Here is a 14,096-nt window from a genome sequence, read left to right on the forward strand (position 1 = left end):
CACAATATTTCTAGAATATATTTCTAAAAACACAGGAAGTAGTACATACTGAGCAAAATGAATACAGTCCTTATTAATCACAAATTAAAAAAGAAAAACATCTGCAACTGTTAATCATATACAAGAGGGTCAAAAATGAAACTTTAATTTGAATCCTCTTACATGTTCAAGACAATAAGCTACTGATATCAGGCAAAGCAAATACAGTAGTGATACAGTAATTGATATGTAAATAGATATTGCTTTTTCAAGTCACGCATGCTCTTTCACTCTTCCACACGGTTCAAAATACACTCCGTTCTGAATCTTTGTATTAGAGGTACACGTTTGCGGTGAAACGCTCAACTGCATGATTCAGTTCTAGCACTATGGTTGTGTTTTTCCAGTGTTTATGGACTGAGCTACTGCAGAAAGATTTCCATCTGTCCAACACAGTGATGTTTATTCCCCAGAGGAACACACTGTTCCCTCAGGAGACGGGCCGAGGGATGGAGGGATGGAGGGATGGAGCTCTTTTGGAAGAACGCTTTGTGGCTGGGCAGGAGATGTTCTTCCTGCTATCTTGAAGGACTGCTGTTTCCAGATGGAGGACAACAGAACTGATGCAGCACATGATCATTCCTGTGAGAGAAGCACACTATAAGAACAGCACACACACTGCTTACTCTAGGCCAGCAGTTCTCAGCAAGTACAGCTTCAGGACCCACTTGACATCAAGGAGCGGCCCAAATTATTTATTTATCGCACAAAGGTGAACAAAAATGAACCGCATAGATGCTAAATTATTAACATGATCAGTGGCGGATCGTCCAAGCAAGAGAGGCTGAGCCTCCGCAAAAAGTACTCAAAAATTATCAGAGTGTATATTCACACCAAGTGCAAATGGCGCGCCTTGTTGGCAAATGCTATTCGCACTAGCGCCGTCTAACAATGCCTGGTTGGGCCACACAAGATTTTTAAAAGACGTGCAAGGTTCACCATCTTCAGTGGCGCAGTCAGTCAGTAAAGCATATGGCTAAAGGCTCTTGGTTTTGACGCAATTGACCCGGGTTCGAATCCGCCTTTTGCAGAGCTCGCTCTTATCTCTTTTCCAATCACAAATCACATCGGAAAGGCATTTACTCATAAATTGGAAATAAAGTGCCTAACAAAATGTTTATTAATAATAATAAAAGCATTTATTGGGTAGGGTTAGGGGTAGGTGTAGGGAGGGCTCTATGTTATTTAGTAGATTAACTTAGTAAATAGCATCTACAGCTATTTGCACTTAGTATAAATATAATCTATTGCTATAATCTGACTGCCAAATTACTTGTCTGGCATGCATAACACAGTGTTTTTAGTCGTTTTAGTCGTTTCCGCGATCCATGTGAACAGGAATCATTTTGAAATCATTTTTATCTGTACAGAGGACAAGGGAGGAAGGCCTTCACAGGGGAGAGTCGAGCAACGTCATAAGCTTCTGTCAAAAACACTTCCAAAAAAGGGAGGCAAACTGAAATGTGTTCCAGAAAAATAACCAATTACAATCAAAAGCGTTGATCTGCCATTCCTAAAACCAATTAGCTTGAAGCAAGCCTGCCATTGGTTACGAGAGAAGCTCAACCTCACTGTAATCGCAGGTGTGGAAAATGAAAAGAAAAGTGAAGAGCAACTCTCCCGTTTGGCCAAAATATCAACTAAGTGGCCATTTGAAGGAGCGGAGAATGAAGATCCTCTACGAACAGGCGAGTAGAAATGTTAGACTGAACGAGGCCTTCCATTCACACATGAATTGGTCATAGTCCTGTAGACGGCACTGTGTGGTTTGTTCTAATAATTTCCACCTTTGACAAGCGTTGGTGATCTGATTATAAGGTGATTATAGGTTATAAGGTGTTGTCATTTATCAAGTCTTTATATCTACTTATAGCAGAGTAATTATCACAAAAATTATAATAAACCCAAGTCTAATATTGCTTTATTAAAGCTAACGATTTCCAGCCCACCAGCCGCCACTGAACATGACAGGAGTAAATGAATTAGAGAATTGACAATTCAAATGCGATGTACCTGGATTTAATGTAGAATGTAATGTCGTTTTTTTTTACGTTTTGTTCATTGTTTTGAAGGCATGTCATGTTGGCATCTGTATTATTTGGTGTATAATAAATGTGCCAACATATGTGACCCTGGAGCACAAATCCAGTCATGCGTCTCACGGGTATATTTGTGGCAATAGCCAACAATACATCGAATGGGTCAAAATTATCAATTTTCCTTTTATTCCAAAATCATTAGGATATTAAGATCATGTTCCATGAAGATATTTTGTACATTTCCTACCGTAAATATATAAAAAAATTATTAGTAGTAGTAATATGCATTGCTTAGGACTTCATTTGGACAACTTTAAAGGTGATTTTCTCAATATTTAGATTTTTTTGCACCACCAAATTTCAGATTTCGGCCGAATATTGTCCAAACCATACATCAGTGGAAAGCTAATTTATTCAGCTTTCAGATGATGTGTAAATCTCATATTCCAAAAATGACTGGTTTTCCAGGGTCACATATGTTTGGTCGGACGGACGTCAACAATAACAAATATGAAAAGTGTTTCCTCTTTCTTTTTAACGGTTGACAAGTCTGTTTTATTCATTAGCATTTTATTACGCGCTTTTATTCCTCAAGAAGGCCTGGGACTCATTTTGGGTGGTGACCCATCAGTTGAGAACCACTGGTCTAGGCATCCTAAAGCATACATCATCTGACTTCTCATTCAAGCTTCACATATCTATAATTCTGATTATAGACCAATCCCAATGTCAGCAAACACTGCAGCACATGGACACTAAATGATGGCAAAATGTTGTATGGAAAAAATGCATCTTCAACCCATCTCCCCCCGCAAAAAAACCCTGATGTGATGGTTTCTATGGTTCATCTGCTCTGAAACAATTTGTATTCTTCTTAAAGGCACAATATGTAGTTTTTCACCACTAGAGGTCGCCTATTTAAAACAAAGGCATAGCTTGATGACGGCGAGATTGAGTGTGGATTCATGGGAGATGTGGTCTTCACCTCTACAGCCGGTGGGAAAGAATCAGACGGGCCTCGGGCAGAAATCATGTATATTGTGTAGTGTGAAGTGTTGTGGAGCTGAAAGAGGCGCTGGAGCGATTGCTGATGAGAGACGAGCGACACACACGGCTCGAACGCAGCGCTGTTTTATCATAATACACACATTTGAGTGTGTTGAACATGATGCTATAACATTACTCTGTGCGTTCGCTCCGTTCATGTACATTCTTGGAAACAGCTGGGATAATGTACATAAGTCAACAAAATATATAACATTGTTCTAGTGGTTTTTGGATTTTTGAATGCAAAAATCTTACATATTGTGCCTTTAAATCTCTTTTTTTCTATCATCCGGCAATGGTTGTGTAATTGAACCAACTGGCAAAGGCATGAATGGGCACATATACATGTTTACCTCACTGCGACAATAGCATTTGACATCAAATTAGCACTTTTTCAGGAACTATTTTTTGAATGTGTCCCATACTCGAGTGCAGGATTAGAGTGTAACGGCAGACGGGGACGATGATCAGAAACAGGCGTTTTGACACTCAAACAAGAGTTGATTGTGCAGCACAACATTGTAAACTGACTAGATAGTGTTGTGTTTGTGCTTTGCGTTAATCTTTTTAGATTAAACACTTTTTCGCCATCACTTCTGCGTGACATAAGCTGTGACATTGATAAAAAATTGGTCTATAATATCACATGGGTCACATCATGTTCATGTAAAAAAATCAGGTAATGAAATTCCAGTTCATGAGAATAATAGGACAGGCATCTTTTCATAGCCTAAAATGCAGAAGCTTCAAAAACCTCAAGGAATCTATTAAACACAGCTAATGAGACACAACTGCAGAACACACATAAAATATAAATCATAATAAACTGTGGTTCTTTTGTGCCAACAGTGACTACTCAAGAAGGAAGCAGATTGAGTCGCATGCAAAGACGTTCCCCGTTTGGAGTGCAATGTCCTGTTCACACTCAGTTCACTTCTGAACGAGACTAGACTACAACTCAAGATGACCATCTTAAATACAGGAATCCCAAGTGTGTTCGGGGACGTGATAAACAACGAGCTGTTGACTACGGTGCATATGGGATGAGGCAGTGAAATCATAGAAATCATTCAATCATTCATCACCTGATGTAAATACCTTTCACTGTTGTTATTTGTACAAATTACTCAATATAGATGCGTGGAACCCACTTGACACTGCTTTTTTAAAGGGTTAGTTCACCCAAAAATGAAAATTCTGTCATTAATTCCTCACCCTCATGTGGTTGGACACCCGTCAGACCTCCGTTCATCTTCAGACACAAATGAAGATATTTTAGTGTAAATCTGATGCTCTGAAAGGCCTCCATTGGCTCAATGCACGGTTCACTCTCAAGACCCTTAAAAGACACTAAAGACGTCGTTACAAAGTCCATCTCACTACAGCGGCTCTACAATAACTTTATGAATCGGCGAGAATAGTTTTTGTGCGCAAAAAACCCCTAAATAACGACTTATATAGTGATGACGATTTCAAAACACGGCCTCATGAAGCTTCGAAGCGTTATGAATCAGTGAGTCGATGTCAAACCGCCAAACTGCTGAAATTTGGCGATTCAAACTGCTGAATCGACTCACTGATTCATAACGCTTCGAAGCTTCATGAGGCCGTGTTTTGAAATCGTCATCACTATATAAGTGAACGGAGGTCTGACGGGTGTCCAACCACATGAGGGTGAGGAATTAATGACAGAATTTACATTTTTGGGTGAACTAACCCTTTAAGTATATCCAACACATTTTTTTTTTGAGTGCAACAGATTCACACCCAATAGTACATTTTTGATTTAAAAAAAATCACATTGAACCATTCACAATGCTTCATATTTGATTTTGGATAAAAGTGCAGTTTTGTAGGTTTAAATCATGTGAATTGTAATTTTATGTAAGTATCTTCTTGAATTATGTTTTGATAGGTGAAAAATGTAAACAATTTATATCAAATGTCAAGTAATTTTAAGATCTTCATGTTTTTCTATAACCTTGTTGGGCAGTTTGATAGTATGGAAACAAACAAAAATCATTCTCATGAACTGGAATTATAGTAAATGTCCAATAAAATCACATTTCACAATATTGCCCTGACACAACAGATATTCCTTATTCACAGCTCTTCACTTTTTCCACATTTTGTTATGTTACAGCCTTATAACAAAATGGATTCAATTTATTATTTTCTTTAAAATTCTACAAACAATACCCCATAATGACAATGTGAAAGAGTTTGTTTGAAATATTTGCAAATGTATTAAAAATAAAAATAAATAAAAATCACATGTACACGAGTATTCACAGCCTTTGCCATGAAACTCAAAATTGAGCTCAGGTGCTCCTGTTTCCACTGATCATCCTTGAGATGTTTCTACAACTTGATTGGAGTCCACCTGTGGTAAATTCAGCTGATTGGACATGATTTGGAAAGGCACACGCCTGTCTATATAAGGTCCCACAGTTAACAGTGCATGTCAGAGCACAAACCAAGCCATGAAGGCCAAGGAATTGTCTGTAGATCTCCGAGACAGGATTGTGTTGAGGCACAGATCTGGGGAAGAGTACAGATTTCTGCAGCATTGAAGGTCCCAGTGAGCAGAGTGGCCTCCATCATCCATAGATGGAAGAAGTTTGGAACCAGCAGGACTCTTCCTAGAGCTGGCCGTCCGGCCAAACTGAGTGACCGGGGGAGAAGGGCCTTAGTCAGGGAGGCGACCAAGAACCCGATGGTCACTATGACAGAGCTCCTGTGTTTCTCTGTGGAGAGAGAAGAACCTTCCAGAAGAACAACCATCTCTGCAGCTCTCCTCCAATCAGGCCTGTGTGGAAGAGTGGCCAGACGGCACATGACAGCCCACCTGGAGTTTGCCAAGAGGCACCTGAAGGACTCTCTGACCATGAGAAACAAAATTCTCTGGTCTGATGAAATAAAGATTGAACTCTTTGGCCTGAATGGCAAGCGTCATGTCTGGGGGAAACCAGGCACTACTCATCACATGGCCAATCCCATCCCTACAGTGAGGCGGTGGTGGCAGCATCATGATGTGGGGGTGTTTTTCAGTGGCAGGAACTGGGAGACTAGTCAGGATCGAGGGAAAGATGAATGCAGCAATGTACAGAGACATCCCTAATGAAAACCTTCTCCAGAGTGCTCTGGACTCATCTTCCAACAGGTTCATCTTCCAACAGGACAACGACCCTAAGTACACAGCCGAGATAACAAAGGCGTGGTTATGGGACACTTCTGTGAATGTCCTTGAGTCCAAAGAAGAATGGGAAAAACTTCCCAAAAATAGCTGTGCCAAGCTTGTAGCATCAAACTCAAAACGACTTGAGGCTGTAATTGGTGCCAAAGGTGCTTCAACAAAGTATTGAGCAAAGGCTGTGAATACTTATGTACATGTGATTCAAACAAACTTCCTTCACGTTGTCATTATGGGGTATTGTTTGTAGAATTTTGAGGAAAATAATGAATTTAATAAATTTTGTAATAAGGCTGTAACATAACAAAATGTGGAAAAAGTGAAGTGCTGTGAATACTTCCCGGGTGCACTGTAGCAAAGATTTAAAGATCTTCAACAATGAAGTATGTTTTCTCAAATGACCATCATATTATCCAAGATCAAGCTAGTCAACATTATTATTATTGAAAAGCTGCATTATACATGAAACCTTTAAAATTAGGGTGCGTTCACGCCATGTTTACCAGATAGTTACGAGATTTGTAAAAAGCGTTCACGTCCTCTTGTAATCTGGGAGTTTTCAGACCGCTCCTACTTGTACCACGTGACGCTGCAGATTCATTTAGACATTGATATTTCATATTCATATTTCTGAACAGCTCACGTGTCACGGACAACAGTCACGTGTTGTCATCTCGAAATTGCGGTAATTACGAAATGGCGTGAACACAGTACACTCTCAGAAAAAAAAGGTACAGTGGAGGTACAATTTTGTTCCTTAGGGAACAAAACGTATAACTGTACCTTTAAAGGTACACAATTGGTTCTTAGGGTACAATTTCCCCTACAATTAACCATTGGCAGGCAAGTTCGGTCCTAGTGAGCCGATGTCCTGCAGAGTTTGGCTCCAACCCTGAAAGACATCTATAGAAGCTCTAATTGAGAATTAACAGTTTAAGATGTTGATGTTTTATTGAAAATATTTGGTCGCCATTATGGTGATCAGTGTTTCCTTTAGTTGGGCAGTTTAACTCTTGGCTTTTTTATTTGAGTTTGTGGTTTTTGTTGCAGTGTTAACAAAACACAAAATCTGTTAAAGTCAAAAGAAGCCATAAACAAAAATTGTCATGAAGAAAAATGTTTGACTAAAACTATTAATAAATTATATTCACCAACAATGCTTTCTTGACACAGATCAGGCATTCTGAATTTTGATTTTTAAATACATTCTAGGGGGGAAACAGTTTAGACGCACACAGATATCAAGAATCAGCATATGAATCTCAACAATGGTGACATACTTAATGCTGCAATGCATGCTGGGAGCCATGCGTTTTATACTGTGGTGGTTTAGTAGGGTTGGAGCTAAACTCTGCAGGACATCAGCTCTCTAGGACTGAACTTGCCTACCCCTGACTTAGAGGTACAAAAATGTACCCTTAAGGGTACAACCCCAGTGACGGACACTTGTACCTTAAAAGGTACAATTTTGTACTCTTTTTTTTTTGAGAGTGTATATGACACAGACCAAAACATGAGACAAGTTGATGAAATGCATTGAACTTCACTATAACATGGTGACCAGGTAACTTTTCTCTAGTTGAGTGTGATGAGCAGCATTGGGTCAGTTTTGGCCTAGAGCGCCTCTTACCTGCACTCAGAGAGAGGAGCAGGTACAGCTATCTGCTTAGAGCGACACGGAGCAGGACAGCAGTACTGGTGCAAAGCATTTACATACCTACGACACAAGGAGAAACAAACACGTCATCACACTTCAGCCTTCCTCAGGTCTGCATTACTCTGGCCACGGCTGGCCATTGAGCTGCTATGATGATTCAAACACACACTCATTCCAAGACAGGATCTGATGAGGTCGTGTTTAGACAACGGAAAATCCAAGTTTGCCGTTAGGGGAACTAAAACACACGTTTGTGCCTTTTAGCATCTCTCTAGATTATAATCGCTCTCATCCTTTGAAGTGGTGTACATTTCATGTACAGAAATGAGTGTGTCTGGTATTGATGAATAAATGACAGGTGAAGATGTGAGTTCATTTCTCCATGAGTCTTTATGTAACTCTGCACCAGACTGCCGTCTCACACACACAGCGTCACTGCTTCAGTCACAGATGCACATTTTCAGACACTTCAGCCAAAGCCTGCATGGACGTAACAGGGGAAGTTCACAAATGTTCCAGTGTTTGTCACACGTAATTGCTTCTCTTTTGTTCCCCCCAGCAGATTTAAACATCACAAATATGTTTGACTTCCACAAAAGGACAAAACTATTAATGGCATCATCTTGGCATCATTTCAAGTGGCAAATAATGTTCATAGCTGCAATATGAAATAAACGCTACTAGGGCTGGGTGATATGGCAAAAAAAAAGGAAATCTTGATTTTTTTTTTCAGGATGATTGACCGATTCAGATTTCGATTAAAATGTTTAACTAGTCAACCTAAAAGCTTTCAAGTAACATTCTCTTTAGTAACAATCTGATTTAAAAAAGTTACATTCCAATGGACAGATTTACTAACAGCTCGCGCCAGTGCAAACCCTCTTTTGGCGTTAAACTACTGTCTTGATTTACTAAAGACACGCTGTCACAGTTATGTTCTGTTGGGTTTTGTTTTCATGGACATTCAGTTTGGTCTCATCTGTCACATGTCTTCCTTTGTTCTGTTTTCCCGCCATCTTCAGTCACCATGGACACTAATCGTCTTCATCTACTTCGTCTCCGTCTTCATCTCCCTAGAACCTGATTGTAACAGAATACCAGACCAGTACAGAAAGATGGATCTAGCCTCCATCAACGTTGCCCCGATGAGGGGTAACCAACTTTTGAAAGGAGTGACAGTGTTTGTGTTTCAGCGTGGCAGAGACCTGGACCGCTACGTGGAGGAGTTCCTCGACCTCTGCCATCTAGCCACCTGCGACGACGTCTGTCTGATTCCGGTGTGGCCTGGACGAGGCCCTCCGCTTCATCATGCCACCCGGCGATCCCGGCTGGACACTGAAGGCATACATCAACTTCGCGCTGTGGACATGGGGATCCACGGTCACAGTGAGCGAAGCGGAGGGCGACAACACCCTTGTTCAGCCACACCCCACAGACGTCTCGCAGGCCGACCCAGAGCACAGCCCACCAACGCCCTGCACCATGGAGACGACACCGCCTGAGCCCCCCGCAGACGGAGAGCTTCCGCCCGCCACTGACACAGGGCCTGTGACGACAGCGCCCACCGCAGCCCCGGAGCCGAAGATCCCAAGCAGAGGTGGACAGTAACGAAGTACATTTACTTGAGTAATGTACTTAAGTACACTTGTTGAGTATCTGTACTTTACTGAAGTATTATTTTTTAGGGAAACTTTTACTTTAACTTCACTACATTTGAAAGACAAATATTGTACTTTTTACTCCACTACATTTCTATCAAGGTCCTCGAAGTCAAAAGTCGTTTCTGTAGCAGCTTTGCAAGTCAGTGAATGATTTTCTTCTTTAAACGTTTTTTTTTTTTTTTTTTTTGCTAAATGTAAATGTCTGGGAGAAAGAGAAGCATAGACATATGGATGAATCTGAAAAAGCATGATGAAAGAGCTCAGTTCAGTCTGTTTTTTTGTGCCTCTGAGATGCCAGAGCACGACTGAATAGAGCTTTCTTTTGTGTTTTTTTCGCACTTAAACAGACCAATACACACAAAATGTCAAAAGTTTCATTTTGGAAAGTATTCACGTAAACAAAGTTGATTATGTCTTAAGTGAACATAAAGAGTTGGGGGAATATCGGATGTGTATCAGTGTGTAGGATTTGTGCATTCTGCCTTAAAGTGACAGCAGCTTTGTAAAAAACGTTGTAACTTTTAAGTATTTAAATTAGTTCAAGGTGGTCGTATGCTAGCATGTTGGATGGAGCATCACTGACTGGCTTAAACCACCATGGCATAGCGTGCATTTATACAACAATGCAACAATAATAAAATAATGCATTGACATAAAAAAGGGAAATTTACTTTTGATACTTAAGTACTTTTAAAAGCAAGTACTTCTGTACTTTTACTTAAGTAAAAATAGTTTTTAACAACTTTCACTTGTAACAGAGTAATATTTGACCAGTAGTACTTTTACTTTCACTCGAGTAATGGAGTTGTGTACTTTGTCCACCTCTGATCCCAAGTGAGTCTGACCAGTGGTGTGAGCCGGCAACAGCCGTCCCAGAGGGAATTCTGGTGGAGCTTAACACTGGGGAGGACTGGCTCATTGACTGGGACACTGAAGTACTGTCTCCCACCCTGATTTATGTGAACTGTCTCCTGTGATCCCTCTTCCTTCTGTGCCATTTGAAACTGCCAGTCCTCCAGCCCTGCCTCAGCTGTCCTCGTGCTGGCCTGTGCCTTCTCCTGTGCTTCCCCACAGTGCGGATAAGCCTCAGAACCAGCACTCACCGGTCTCGTCCATTCAAGTGGATCCATGGGTTCTTCCTCCGGCCTCTGATCCTCTCGCCTCACCTCGGCCCCGTGACCTGATGGCTATACCGTGGCTCCTCCCACCCTCGGCACCACCAGAATCCCTCGACCTTGCAGCTTCACCGGGTTCCTTCATCCCTCCGGCTCCCCCTTGGTCAGTCATCACCCTTGCGCCACGGACTTACGATCCTCCCGCTGCGTTTCGGATCTCCACCCCTAGGGCTGCAGTGGGATCCTCCTTCCCCTCGGACTCGCCTTGGTCTTCAGTCACACCGCCTCCGCCTCAGGCCTCGAGAGTTCTGGTGTCCCCTCAGGTGCTCGTCCCTACAGCTCCGCCCAGGTCTCCAGTGCCAGCAGCGCCGCTCGGGACCATCGGCTCTCCATCATCACATGGGGATCCCCTGACATCGGTTGCGTCTCCGGTCGTCCCACGGAGTTTGTTGACCACGCCCACTCCTTGGCTTCTCCCTCCATCAACGCCACCGTGGGCTGTCGTCAGCTCTGTGCTCTGGGTCTGTACCATCTGGCCACTCCTCCCGTCAGCGCTTTCAAGGACACTCCCTCCAGTTCCTCCATGGAAGCTCTTGCCTGCCTGTCGGTCGACCTGCCCGTTTCTGCCCGCTCCTCCTTTCCAGCCCTTCTCCTGCTCCTCGCCCGCCTCCAAAGCCTCCACCCTCCCTCATCTGTTTATTTTGTTCTTTTTACGGCGCGAGGACGCGCCTTCTCGGAGGGGGCGTAATGTCACAGTTATGTTCTGTTGGGTTTTGTTTTCATGGACATTCAGTTTGGTCTCATCTGTCACATGTCTTCCTTTGTTCTGTTTTCCCGCCATCTTCAGTCACCATGGACACTAATCGTCTTCATCTACTTCGTCTCCGTCTTCATCTGCCTAGAACCTGATTGTAACACACACAGTGATAAATTAGCGCTGAAAAGGTTATTTTTGCAGCTGATCTTATCAATTCACACAAGGTGAATTACTAAGGTTTGCGCGAGTCAATTTACTGGTGTTTGCGCCATTATTTACCGCCCAAAAAAAGCATGTCTTTAAGTTAAAGTATGTCTTTGACGCTAACTGGTAGATTGTGTTCGGTTGCGTCTGTGTGCTTTAATGTGTGTCGTCAGTAGATCACACGCTAAACTTTACACTCCCATCAGCGTTTTTATGAATTTGCTCTGTTTAAGTAAATCTGGCCCCAAGTGCACACACACCTGAAGTGATCAATGTAAAACAAATGACTTATTTCTTAAAGCTACACTGTGTAACTTTTTTAGTTTATTCTTAGCTAAAAACACTTAGTTCTTTCAAAAATATATGTGCTCATTAATGTATATTTACTTCTTTCAAGTAATAAAGTATTCTGGTAAGTTTATAATATGCCATTGTAAACACATACGGGTGAGGGTTTGAATGCGGGTCGCCATGTTGCTCCTCCATCTTGAAAGTACATTAGCCAAAGAGGGACATTCCCGTAAATTCAAGCTTCGCCTTTGCCGTTTTAACACTCGATGGCACCGTGTCGAATGTGGACGAGGTCGAGCTGGAATTCATGTTAATCTTGGACTAAATCGGCCACCGTAGGAGTTAAAACAAAATCGGAATTGAGAGGAACAGAAACTAATATTCTCTGGATGGTCATATACAAGTTCACCACTAGATGGGGGAAAATATCACAGTGTAGCTTTAAATATCTTTGCAGAAAATATGCATGAAATATGAAGGCAAATATTGTACAAACACATCTTCAAACATATTCTATATACTAAATAATATAAAATAAGAAAAATCTTAGCCAAAAAGTAATAGAAATAACAGCAGTAATAGGCTATTATTAACAGCAAATGCTTTGTAAACACAGAGAATAACAGCAGCTTTCAGCCTGTCACCATCATGCAAACATGAAATAATCAGACACACAGTAGTGGTTCTTTACAGGTTTTTACAGACTATTTTTCTATTGTTTTTATGTTTGGCGGATGTGTTTGGCTGCGCTGCGTCTCGTGTCTTTAGCAGCGTCTCACCCATGAAACGGCATTTTAAAACACAGCGCTCAAGGTAGAAGAAAGTTCAACTCGCATCTGATATCTTAGCTTTTTTCCCATTCCACTGCCCGCGTCTTGTTTTTTTCAATGCAATTTCGCATTCTGTGTGAACAGCCGCTTTAGACGTGGTGTACGTTCACTGAGCGCGTCACACGAGAGCGGGTAATCATCAGGTGCTCGGATCATTTTCTTCTCTTAACTGTTATCATTGCTGAATAATCAACATGTCTTTTGAATACTTTATTATGAGGATTTAAAACTTTATAGACTAAAAGAGCTAACTTCCGGCGGTCAGCAGTGCGCGAGTCGACTAAAAGAGTTACCCCTGACGCTACGTTTTGTTTTGCTGTATCCTCTGCGCTTCTGCGTTCGTCAATACGCATGAGTCAAGGGTCAAGGGTTGCGTACGGCAATCCGCCGGAAGCTAGTTGTTTTAAATATGGATATTTTTTCTTACACAAACGCATTGCTTCTCTTCAGAAGGCCTTTATTAACCCCCTGGAGCCGTGTGGAGCAGTTATATGATGGATAGATGCACTTTTATGGACTTCAAAAAGACCTATCAAGTCAATGTATAAACTTTACACAAACCTATACAAACTTATCAAGACCTATCAAGTATAAAGCTTGGATTAGCCAGGACTTTTTTTTAATATAACTCTGATTGTATTCGCCTGAAAGAAGAAAGTCATATACACTATAGAATGGCTTAATGGTGAGTAAATCATGGGGTCATTTTCATTTTTGGGTGAACTATCGAACTATGGGTGATCTGTTTAAGCACAAGTCTCTTAGCCACGATCATACCCAGCATTAGAGACTGGTTTAATGCTCCTGAAAGGCAAAAATGGCAAGTTCAGCGTCCAGTGGAAGAGGCCTTGGAGAACCAGTCAAAAATGCTTGACCAAAAACCAGACACTAAAGGGCAAATTATCAACATGTCAAAATGTAAAATTTGCTCACATTTTTATTCAAAACCACGATTTCTCGATTTAAAAATAATACAATCGTGGCAAAACATTACATTCGAATGAATCTGAAACAATCGGGAAAATCGGCAGCCCTAAAGGCTACCCGGAGAGCCTGTGGATCAGCAACACCAGCTCAGGTTTGCTTGAGAACCGGTCCACCAGCCAGACCAGCTCAAACCAGCCTGGACCAACATGGATTTCGTTCTGGTTTACGCTGGGTTTCAGCAAGGTATTGCTTATTTGAAATAAAAATAAAGTTGTCCCAACTGTTTCACAAGGCAGCATGTCAGCACAGGGCAGAAGTGTGCTGGTTTGGTGGTTT

General features: G+C 41.6%; 1 protein-coding gene across 1 annotated transcript in view; it reads right to left on the reverse strand.

Moving 5' to 3' along the window:
* Positions 1 to 557: 557 nt before the first annotated feature.
* LOC307117906 (uncharacterized protein) overlaps positions 558 to 14,096 on the reverse strand; it is a gene marked incomplete at its 3' end in the record, with an annotated part of 48,821 nt that continues 35,282 nt past the window's right edge. Inside the window, exons 4-5 of the mRNA XM_079803143.1 lie at positions 7,949 to 8,035; positions 558 to 621 (exon numbers count right to left, since the gene is read on the reverse strand). Coding sequence (XP_079659269.1) covers positions 558 to 621; positions 7,949 to 8,035 — 151 coding nt within the window. The remainder of the gene's footprint in view (positions 622 to 7,948; positions 8,036 to 14,096) is intronic.

Source organism: Gobio gobio (genome assembly GCF_949357685.1).
Source record: "Gobio gobio genome assembly, chromosome: 21".
NCBI classification, from domain to species: domain Eukaryota; kingdom Metazoa; phylum Chordata; class Actinopteri; order Cypriniformes; family Gobionidae; genus Gobio; species Gobio gobio.